Here is an 11872-nt window from a genome sequence, read left to right as displayed (position 1 = left end):
AAAAAAAAAAAAAAAAAAAAAAAAAAAAACAAAAACTTAGTTCATCAGACTTGGCAACAAGTGACCATCTTGCTGCCCCAACCCTTTTTTTGTTAATATAATTTTAAATTGGTAATAATGTCAAATATTCCAAACAAATAATGGGAGAAAAGTATGATAAGGAACTAACCATAATATGAGCTCACATATGTAAAAAAAATACATGTTTTCTATCAGAAAAAAACTTGAAAATTTTCTGTAATGAGTGTATGTATATTGCATCTACAGTTAGGAAAAAATAAGTTTTTAACAACTAGAATGCTGTTTCTGATTTGTTATTTTGAGAAATCTAAGCCATGTCTCCTGTACAGTCTCGCTTTAATGCAGTCTGGCGTCTGCACAATTGTTGCTGAGACCGCGTTCAGTGCGTTTCCCAGTGAGACCCCACAGCAGGCATGCAATTCTCCTGACTCCGCTTTGATTCCCGTGTCTCTTTTCTTTGCAGGTGGGGTGACTAGGATGACTGTTTCTCTTGTTGTCATAATGTTTGAACTGACTGGTGGCCTGGAATATATTGTGCCTCTGATGGCTGCAGCCATGACAAGCAAGTGGGTAGCAGATGCTCTTGGGCGAGAGGGCATTTATGATGCCCACATTCGTCTCAATGGATATCCCTTTCTCGAAGCCAAAGAAGAATTCGCTCATAAGACTCTGGCGATGGATGTGATGAAGCCCCGGAGAAACGACCCCTTGTTGACTGTCCTTACTCAGGACAGTATGACTGTGGAGGATGTGGAGACCATCATCAGCGAAACCACCTACAGCGGCTTCCCGGTGGTAGTCTCCCGGGAGTCACAGAGACTTGTAGGCTTTGTTCTTCGAAGAGATCTCATTATTTCTATTGGTAAGGATTTCAGAAAAGGAGTAAAGAAACTTCGTAAGTGTGCATGGAATCGGGGAGACAAAGGGAGGTGGGCTTGGTTAAGGGACAGAATAGAGTTAGCTCTTTGCCTTTCAGTTTTTCATTTCCTTCCCTTTGCATAGAAAATGCTCGGAAGAAACAGGATGGGGTTGTGAGCACTTCCATCATTTATTTCACTGAGCACTCACCTCCAATGCCGCCATACACTCCTCCTACCCTGAAGCTTCGGAACATCCTGGATCTCAGCCCCTTCACTGTGACAGACCTTACACCAATGGAGATCGTCGTGGATATCTTCCGCAAGCTGGGACTGCGCCAGTGCCTGGTGACACACAATGGGTGAGCCCCCTTGAAGAAAAACAGTTTGAATGGTGGGAGGAACTGAATAGAGAGAGAAAAGGGAGGGCCAAAATTTAAAGAAACACTTTTAGGCCTTTATTGCAGCTCCAAGAAGAACATAGACGTGATTAAAGGGCCTTGTTTGAGAGGTGCTGTAGGCGGAGGCTGCTTCTTAGTTCCCGGCTGCCCAGACCCGAAATAATCACATAGAAACTGTATTAATTAAACATGGCTCGGCCAATTAGCTCGGGCTTCTTATTAACTAACTCTTACATCTTACAATAACTCATTCCTATTATTTTGTATTTTACCACGAGGTTCATGGTTTACCGGTAAGGTTCTGGTCCATCTGTTTCCTTCAGCGGCTACATGACATCTCCTGACCACGCCTACTTTTTCTCTCTCTAGTTCTTCTAACCTGGCTATATTCTGCCCTGCTATAGACTGAAGCAGCTTTTTTTATTAACCAGTGGTAATAAAACATATTCATAGCATACAGAGGGGAATCCCATATCAAGGTGCAAACTACTAGTTGTCCATTATCAGTTTCTCGTCTACTAAGAAAGGAGCTGTGCTATGCACAGGCATTACTGAAACTGGAGTGGTGTCGGAGACGTACAGTGCTTCTAAGATCCCCACTGGAAGCCCGAAACTATGGCTAGTAGTGACCTATACATGTACTGTGTTTGTTACTGTAACTTCACATACCCATGAGGAAGCTTAGTTTATAAGCCAGATGCAGTCAGAGAGTAAAAACAATAAACATGAAGTAGAACAATTATAGTAATACCCTGTCATAAACGTTTTGTGACTGCGGAGTTCCCCCTGCTCTTAATTAAAGTCTCTTACTGTATTGTTCTAGACCTCAGTTGCCCTTGAGTTACCCAAGCCATGGTTACAGAAGGCTGCTGACCCAAGGGGCAGCACAGAGCCGTAACCCCAGCACTTGGGTAGTAGAAGCAGGAGAATCAGTTGTTGAAGGCCAGCCTTAGCTATAGAGTGAGTTTAGGTCACCCTGGCCTACATGAGACTCTTGTCTCCAAAAGAAAGGAAGACTATTGTGCTTGACACCTATAATCCCCTTGTTGTTATTTGAGGACAAAGCACAAGTATCCAGTTTTCAGTGCGGTCTGCCTTACACAACGGCCCCTGTTTCCATAGATGGTAGGGTAGCTATAAATCACAAGTCTTTGAACCTCCAAGCCCAAGGCTCTTTCATTCCTGGAATATGTCTTGTCCAGTAAAGAAGCCCTGCTGTTTTTATTGGGAAAGAGTGTAGGCTAAGGAGAAGGTTGGAGGCTTTTCTTGTTTATAACACTCTATGTTAACCTAACAACTCTGTAAGGACTCTTCTCGCTTCTAAATTTGGAAGTGGCTCTGTAAATAACATCCAAGAGCTAAGTTAGTATGTAGACTTTCTTTAATAGGGAGCTGTGTGTTCAGCATTTCCGGAAACCCTAACTCATGTAAGCAATTATTCCATGAGATTCTGGGGAGACATGAAGCTGAATAAAGCTTTCTGTGTCCTTGAGTAGTGAGTATGGTCTTAGGGAAGTCAGGAACACACAAGTCATCATAGGGCAAAAGCGAAAAGAATAACGGCATGCCATCGCTGGGAGCAGGGCAGAGTCGCAACCCGTTCATAGGACCAAGTACAGCTAGTGCTGAAGGCAAAGTTGAGAAGGATTAGGGAGGACAACATCACTTTTAGTTAAGAACACTATTTTCACTGTACATTGATTTTGGATTTGTTCTGTGTGTTTTTCTTTCAGGCGCTTACTTGGAATCATTACCAAAAAGGATGTGTTAAAGCATATAGCACAGATGGCAAACCAAGATCCTGATTCCATTCTCTTCAACTAGAATCCCGGGGTTGTTTTGGATATAAAACAAGGACATTGCGGACCATGGATATATTTTATTAACTGGGTACCCAAAACACATTTCCCGTATTTGGATGGTGACGTCATAGTAGTGTGTTGTCTGTTTCCTACAAGTTAACCAGTTGCACTACATAGTTTCTGGGAATTAATCTCTAGGAGAAAATACAGTTAGGCTTATGGGATACTGCATTAGGAAGGGTTCATGAAAGAGTAACCAAGATTGCTATGGTTTAATTATGTTTGTTCTTTAAAATATTTTTTTAATTTAAAATTGATTGTTAGCCAATATGCAATCACTGAAAACTATGCAAGAAAAATTCCAACAATTCTGACATATAGCCTGCAGGAAACTCATGCAAAAGTCATGTGTTGAGGGGGGGACTCTTAACTGTCATTGGTGGAAGATGAAGTGTGAACTAAGGGGCTTTGCCTTTCAAGCTACAGAAAGGAAAGCCAGAAGGAAATAGCAATGGCATTTCTTAGACTGTGAAGATTCAATTCAATTCTTATTCCTGTTACAGTATTTAGCGTTTTTAGTTTGTTACGTTTACCTTTTCATTGAAGACAGTGCTGCTCGGGTCAATCTCCTCCCAGTGAAGTCGAGGGGTTGACCTTTAGAGCCTGCTCGTCCTGGTCTTTTGAAGTACACAAAGTTAAGTTACAGAGCTTTCTCCTTGGCTGCTTAAAGGCTAATTTTCCAAATGGCAATGCCAGCTAGTAGACAAGGACTTTGTTAGGAATTTGTTAGTAGCTGGGAATTATTCCTTCCGGTTTTCTTGAAATGAAGCTAAAGTTCTGAGTAAAGTTGGTGACTGGGAACTTCACATTTTTGTGAAGTTCTAAGCAAATCTCTTACCCAGATGCCACCTTCATGGATGATGGTGCTTTAGGCTTCTGGAATAAGTAGGAACAGTATATGGAAGTGAGTCTAGGCTGAACACTGCTAAAGCAGGGAAGGTTCGGGGCTGCGGCAGCATCCCGATGCAGTCCTTTGAAAAGAGCACCAGCACTGAACTATCTGGACACCTGTGTTCGCCCCAGTGTGGAGTATGCAGAACAGGCCGTTGTTCCTGGGAGCATAGCGTAGGCTCGAGATCCTTCATGGATTGGCGGAACTGGAACAAGATCGGCAAATGCAGCTACCTGGAGGTACCGTCCTTAGAGATCTGAGCAAGCTGCAGAGCCCTCCTAGAACCTAGGTGGATGGATGAGGCCTGATGACACCTAAGGTGCTTGTACCCAGTTAACAAGGTGCCTGTCTCAATTGCCTACCACAGCTGCGGCAGTTTAAGAAAAATCACATTGTAGAAGTACCTGGTGGAACTAAAGAGCCACTGCCAGCGTTCCAACCACCCTTTCATTTCTTACTATTTTCTCCCTCCATTCTGTTCCCTTTCTCAGCACCAAATCCTCTTTAGGGTGGAGCAGTGTGCTTAGCGAATCATTCCTAATAATGACAACAATTAACAAGTAGGGCTAGTTAAATCGTAAGCTAAGGCCCGGCAGTCTCGCAGCACTTACACTAGAGGGATCACTTTTTTTGTCTGCCATGCGGCCCCGTTGCTGCTGCCACCATTTCAGTGTCAGCTGCCCATGGCAATGAGGCCACGCTGTAGGGGAAGAGTTCAGCCTTGTTCATCTTACAAGTCTGTCCCTAATGCCTCCTGCTGTCCCTCTAGCTCAGAATCAGCAGCACTTGGCACATTCCTGTGTGTAACCCACCCCTCCCAAGCAACTCAGTGTACCTCATTTTAAAAGTTGTTGATCCCCAAGTCAAGGACTTTTTTTAAAATCCCCAGTTCTTATCGTTCCCAGATCAGAAATGCCTGTATTATCCAGGGCTGAGTAGTCAAAGCATATTTTGATTTTTATCTGGACTGTATCAAGATAGCCACCAGAGTTTCTCCTTTTAAATATATTGTTCTGGCATTTTAATGAAAAGGGGTACATGGTATCATAATCATGGCTCTGTGACTTTATGTCTTATGCCTTCTGTGCCGCCACATTCTTTGTATCAGAAGAGACTCTGCCTGACCACCTAGTGTATTGCGTGGAGACCAGAATTCTTGTCTGTGTATTTCAGGTTCAGTCAGTACCTGTTTCATTAGTGATCTTTCCTCACTGAAGTTTGCAAAGCAGGAAACGTTATTGTGTCTGGTCTTTGATGGCAAGGAAAGGTTTGGTCATGTCTCATAGAGCAGCGGTGACATGGATTGTATCTTGTTTGCCTTCTAGTTTTTTTTTGTTTGTTTGTTCCTTGTACACAGACGAGCCAGTGTTAAGGTGCTACTTCAGAGATTAAATCTAAGAAAATCAGATAACACTGTGCGAATGATACTGTCTAGATGCTAAGCACCAATAGGCCCTCCAGATAATTGATAATATTATCCCTTTAATACCTCACTCCTTAGAAATACCATTCATTAACCTCAGTTTCTCAGGAATCCTTGCAGCTTGTATGCTAGAGATCGCTGTAGGGGGTGGTGTCCATTGTCTGTCCAATCCTAGGGTTTAGCTCAACGGTTGGCTCGTTCTTACTGGAGTACTCTACAAGATTGCTAGCCTGGCACCTGGACACATAGTGCTTCTTCTCTGGAGGCAAAGGGAGTTCTTCCTGTCATTTTCATCCCATTTCACCAATTAAATAATCCTAAAAACAAAACAAAAAGGAAAATGGAAAAAAAAAGCCAATATAGAAAAGTCTGATAGCGGCCTCAAATGACTACATACCTCAATGGTAAAATACTGGATAATTTAAGATTTTAAAAGGAATTGAGACAAGTTTATTTTGGTACTGGAAAAGAAAATAGCCTGCTATAAGGAAAGCGTTTACAGAAGAACACCAATAAATGCCTCAAGAGTGTGAATTTTCGAAGGAAATAGATCTGAAGGAAATCTAGCCATGAAGGGAATTCATGGGTCTGTAAAAGTCTAACTGCTAATTTTTTTTATCTGCACACCTTCAATGGAAAGAACTTTAATGTAGTTTAGAGAGAACATAGTGAGTTCAGTTAGAGATAACAAACGGGACTGGCAGTGTGAAATAATAGCTGTTAAAGATCACGTCTACTTATGTTTGTGAGAAGCAGCCACATTGCTACATCCTCCCCTCTCTGGCCCCAGCGTCCTGGCGCAGCCCAGCTGCAGCGCGGAGCTGCTGTGGTCCACAGAACAGAGCCCCTCTGGTGGGTTAGTTGGAGTTGATAGTACTTTGAATTGGCCAGCTGACAGAGCAGATGGTTAATTTGCTGGTTTAGCTGTAAAACAGGCCAGTTGTTTTGGCACTAAAGTCTAACTCTGAACTCTACAGGAAGAGCAGGGGCCTTTCTGACAAGCTCAGTCACTAAATGTGTGAGCTCAACTTCACTGTTCTAAGATTTAATCTTTGCAACCACCTCTCGGATTGTCTGAGTTCCTTTAGGGGGTGTGGGAGGCGTTGAAAATGATGACAGACCTGCTTACCGAAATGTGTGTGGCGGCAGCTGGTATGAAGAAAGCCATCCCATGTCCCAGTGTCCGTGCATCTTGGCATGAGGTGGGCAGAAAAAGCTTAATTATGTGCCTCAAAGGGAGAGAAAGGCAAATCACCCTCAAGTCCAGGATTCCCGAGCTAGAGCCTCAAAGCACCATTGGGCTCCAGGACAGTCGAGTTTTGTGGGAAGGGTCAACATAAGACATTTACTGAAGGAGGAACATACTGTCTGAGGGTCTAGAGGACAAAGGTCCTACCATGTTTGTTTTAAGCCTCCCTACCATGGCCTTCTTCTCTATTAAAAATAAGCTGTTTTCTCCCGTTGCAGCTCAGAAGCTGTGTAAGGTTGGATATGAGTGGGCACAGCAGGGTTGAGCAATTGCTGGGCTTTGGTTTTCGGTTCCAGCCATTTGTTCTAAGGAGAGAGGTTCTTGGAAAAATATGTATTAGCAACTTTAAGCTACTCCCTATACATATGCTGGCCACATTCTCATTCCTAAGCATCTGCATCTGGGCAAAGTCATGAAGAGAGGAAGGGAACAAAAGGAGTTTTCCATGATGTTAACATGATTTTGCCAAATCCTCCAAGAGGGATGTGATGTGTTTTCTTTCTTTCTTCTTTCCCTTCTTCCTTCCTTCTTTGTTTTTCTTTTTGCATGGGGCCTATCAGGTTGCCCAGCCTAACCTTACAGTCAAAAATTCCTACCTCTAAGTTGCTACCAAAGGGTCTTTGGCCTGTGTGTGCACACTTGTCAAGCGAAAGCCCTGATTAAAGTTTGGCCTTTCTGAGGAGAAACTATGATGGTACATAGAAGGCAGAAACGCAGTCTGTCTCTGCCTCGCTTCTTTTGCTCCCCCTACCATACATATCCTAAGTTCAAATCTCTCCCCATTTTTATGAGCATGTTGTTTTGAATATGGACTTTGGTGGGTAGGGAGAACTTCATCCGAGAATAGAGAACGGAAACTCCTCCGGATGAGGCCATTGGCAGTTTGCTCACTCCACAGTAGGGGCCAAAGCCAGCAATTCTTACTGGGAGTGGCGAGGGCTTTAACTGTATTATGTATTAGTCCAAATGTGCTGGGATTTGGGGTAGTTTAGGATTTAGTGAGAAAAACGTCATTTAGTGAAGTGGGAAGAAGGCAGGACCTGTGGTGGTTTTATTTCTTTTTTAATCAAAGTGGGAATGTTCAGACATGCTGTCGAGTAGAGGAGGTACCTCAGAATATATGATTCTTTTCCCTCCATTCACTTTCTTGCCTTTCACTTTTCTTTCTTCTCCATTGTCCTGCCTTTTTAGTACTCAGCTTTTTATATAAGTATTTACTTTGTTTTTTTTTTTTACTATATATTTGGTCCTTTGGGACTGTGTGATGATTAAATTGTATTCCATTCAAGATAAAATTATATGTTTAATATTTTATTCTCGAAAATTGTCTTTTGAAGCTATGCTGCTATCCAGGTACAGGCCAGAAAGGAATTGGGCCTGACAGCATCTTGGTCATGTCACCAGAGGGTGACTATAATGTCATGATGATGACTCTTCTATATTTGACCAAGGCCAGCCTCCTGTTTATACCTCTTCCCATTCATTTCTGGCCATGGGAAATATACCAGCTATTGGGTGAGCCATTGAAGCCAGGAGGACCAGAAGGGCCAGGATCCAGCCCATGGGCACCGTGGAAATTTCTCTGTAGGAAGCTCATTTGTAGGGCTGGCTTCAGTCGCAGTAGCCAAAGAAAATCTGTCTGACTGGACATTTTAATTCCTAAGAGTTGGTCAAAGTTCCGCTAAAGCTAATGCGTAGATATCTGTAGTAGCTTGGCATCCAGAAATGAGCTTCAACCAAAGCTAATAAAGCCCGGGTTTCCACAGGAAGCTCGGTGCTGAGCTGTTCAGATCAGTCATTTATGAGAGTGTTGCCAACCCTTCAGCCATGCTTTTGTAGCTTTAGCCTCACCTGCTTCTAGACACAGCCCGATCCAAAGCTGTCTGTGGCTTACTGCTCACTTTGTTCTGCTCCCTGGTCATGTATAGTGACAGAGTGTAAAAAGAAAAACATGGATTGGGGAGTTAGGTGACCTGGTTTGTATTCCCTATGCTTCTACTAACTAGCCTCAAGATCTTAACCGCTCTGTGCCTCAGTGTTCCCATCTGCAAAATGGGGATAGTGTAAATTGCCCTACCTACCTCACAGGGTTGTTGTGAGGATAAACTGAGACAATGAATGGAAAGCACTTTGATAAGTAAGTGCTATGCAAATTGTAAGAAATGGAAACAATCACGTTCAAGGCAACGGAATGGACATTAGCAGAAAGGTTAATGGGATTGTCCAGCCCTTTCTCTGTGTGGCTTAAACCTAGGTTGCCATTGCTTTATACATTTTCACTTAGCACAGATTTGTAATTATGCATGTAATAAAGCACAGCCTTATTCAACTTGATTCGACTATGTTTTTAAAGACCCCGGACTTTTTGAGTGTTAACTGTTTTTATTGCAAAAGAAAACATGAGGACAGGGTGTGGGGTTTATGGAATGGTTTAAAAAACAACTGGGAGGCCGGATGGTGGTGGCGCATACCTTTAATCCCAGCACTCGGGAGGCAGAGGCAGGCAGATCTCTGTGAGTTCGAGGCCAGCCTGGTCTACAAGAGCTAGTTCCAGGACAGGAACCAAAAGCTACAGAGAACCCTGAGACTGAGCCATCTCTCCAGCCCCATAGTTGTTTTTTAGAGACACTTGTTGCTCTTGCAGTGGACCCAGGTTCAATTCCCAGCACAAACCCCAACACACACACACACACACACACGTTTAAAACTGAGTATTTTTCATGTTAGACAATGTTCCCCTGTGAATAGCAATCATCCTTCTCCGTAGCCTGTTTATGGTATGTCCTTTGGTGAGGACCCCTTTGGAGCGGCCATGCAAATGACAGAGCATAGAGAGGTGATTAGATACACAACCTCTATTGCCACACTTCTGTGAAACCTGGAAAAGGAAGGGAGGCTATACTTTCTTTTTTTTTTAATTATTTATTATGTATATAATATTCTGCCTGTGTGTATGCCTGCAGGTCAGAAGAGGGCACCAGACCCCATTACAGATGGTTGTGAGCCACCATGTGGTTGCTGGGAATTGAACTCAGGACCTTTGGAAGAGCAGGCAATGCTCTTAACCTGAGCCATCTCCCCAGCCCAGAGGCTAACCTTTGAAGTATGGTTTTTCTCCTCCTCTTTTTCCTGCAGCTGACTCCTCCCCACTCCTTCCCTCCTTCAGCCAGATGCTACCTGTAAGACAGTTTACATGGATCCCAGTTTTACTGTAAGGGTTTCTCTGTGATGAGGCTGGAGAGAAGGCTCAGTGGCTAAGAACACACATTGCTCTTGCAGAAGACATAAATTGGATTGACAGCACCAGTGTCAGCGTCTCAACCTCCTGTTGCTCCAGGTTCAGGGCATCCTGATGCTCTCTGGCTGCTACAGGTACATGCACGGTCTTAGCCGGTGTTCTGCTGCTGTGAAGAGACACCGTGGCCATGGCACCCCTCAGAACAGAAAGCATTTCCATAGGGGCCTGCTTACTGTTTCAGAGGCTTAGTCCACTCCCGTCATGCTGGGGAACATGGTGGCACCCTGGCCAACGTGGTGCTGGATAGGTAACCGAGAGTTCTATGTTCAGATCCACAGGCAGCAGGAAGAAGAGAGAACCACTGACCTAGCTTGGGTTTCTGAAAACCTACACACTTGCACCACACCTCCTAATCCTCTCAACTAGTGCCAATCCCTGGTGACCAAGAATTCAAATATATGAGCCTGTGGGACTGTTCATATCCAAACCACCACACAGCACCTATGTGACACATTCACACACAAGTAAAATATTCAAAATATTTTTCAAAAAGTTTCTCTGTGTTGATGTTTGAACGTATCTGTACTGGTTTTGACATTTTGCTACTACCAAGAACCTTGTTACCCTTGTTTTTACTTGGTGTCATTTCAGGAAGGACTTCTCTGCATCACAATAAGCCTTTGTAAGTCAGAAATTTTGGCCTGGTAAAATGGCTCAGTGAGCAAACATCTGTCACCAAGCCTGAAGACCTGGCTTCAATCCTTTAGGACTCACATGGTAGAAAGAACTTTCTACACACACATACACACACACACACACACACACACACACACACAATATTTTTAAGAACTTGAAGTCTCACTTTTTTTTTTTGTTTGTTTCATGATACAGACTTCCACGTATCCCAGGCTGGCTTCAAGCTTGCCACTTAGGCAAGTGTGACATTGAACTGATCCTCCTTAGGGTGGGAATTATAGGTGTACACCACCACATTTGCCACCGACAGTTTGCTTCCTGACGTTATCAACTTAGCAGTCACACTTCCCATACTGCCACCATCCCTGCTTCTAAGATGATATCACCTCCCAAGAAAAGGGGATGAGCCCTTAGGGCTCTCACTGTAGCACAAAGATGGCTCATTGTCTGCCTCAGGTGTGCCCAGAGGAAAACCTGAGAATGGCCACCAGATGTCAGTACAATCATGAAGGTATCAGTGTGCCTACGGATTGTCGGGCAGTCACTGGAAGGCAAGTAGGTCAAGAAGCAGTAGCTCATATCTATAGCCGAGTTATGGGACTACTAAGTTCAATCATAATTCTTGGTTTATTAGACATTTTCTTTAATATAATAATACAATGTATAGTTTTCTTATGAAAAGACTCAAGAGTCAGGAGTGGTGAAACATGCCTGTAATTCTAGCAGGGGATCTTGAGTTTAAGCCTAGCCTGGGCTACAAAGCAAGATTCTGTCTCCTCAGGTTGCCTATATCACTTCTATTACAACCCAGGCAATTAAAAAAGTGTTGTTTTTAAATGTTTGCATGCATGCATGTGCACATGCGTTTGTGTGCATATGCATTGTGTACAAATGTGAGCAAAGGCGTGCACAGGTCAGAAGAGTGTGCTGGGTCCCCTGAGACTGGAGTTATATGGAGTTGGGAGCTGCCTGACATGGTTGCTGGGAACCAAGCTCCAGTCCTCCGTAAGAGTAGTATATGCTCTGGACCACTAAGCCATCTCTCCAGCCCCTTTTGATGATGGGAGGACCTTGATAACTGCCAATGGGGCGAGAGCTATAAACCGAAACTATTCCAGGCAAACGGAAGCATGTTCTCTATTCCCCAGGCCTGTTTAGCTTCTGACTCTCATACTCTGGCTCCAGGTCACTCAAACGCCTTCGCTAGGGTCTCGGGTTCCACCCTTCTCTTGA

At 43.7% G+C, this 11872-nt stretch overlaps 1 protein-coding gene across 3 annotated transcripts in view; it reads left to right on the top strand.

The window, feature by feature from the left end:
* Positions 1–9039, top strand: part of Clcn5 (chloride voltage-gated channel 5) — a 162809-nt gene extending 153770 nt beyond the window's left edge. For all 3 annotated transcript variants that reach the window (XM_050160852.1, XM_050160851.1, XM_050160853.1), the window contains 3 exons: positions 485–883; positions 1024–1240; positions 3013–9039. In XM_050160852.1, coding sequence (XP_050016809.1) covers positions 485–883; positions 1024–1240; positions 3013–3103 — 707 coding nt within the window. In that variant the 3' untranslated portion in view covers positions 3104–9039. The remainder of the gene's footprint in view (positions 1–484; positions 884–1023; positions 1241–3012) is intronic.
* Positions 9040–11872: the final 2833 nt, after the last annotated feature.

This window comes from Alexandromys fortis, unplaced genomic scaffold (genome assembly GCF_014885135.2).
Source record: "Alexandromys fortis isolate MF-2015 unplaced genomic scaffold, M_Fortis_MF-2015_v1.1 scaffold_83, whole genome shotgun sequence".
Lineage (NCBI taxonomy): Eukaryota > Metazoa > Chordata > Mammalia > Rodentia > Cricetidae > Alexandromys > Alexandromys fortis.
This window is presented reverse-complemented; position numbering and strand designations above follow the sequence as displayed.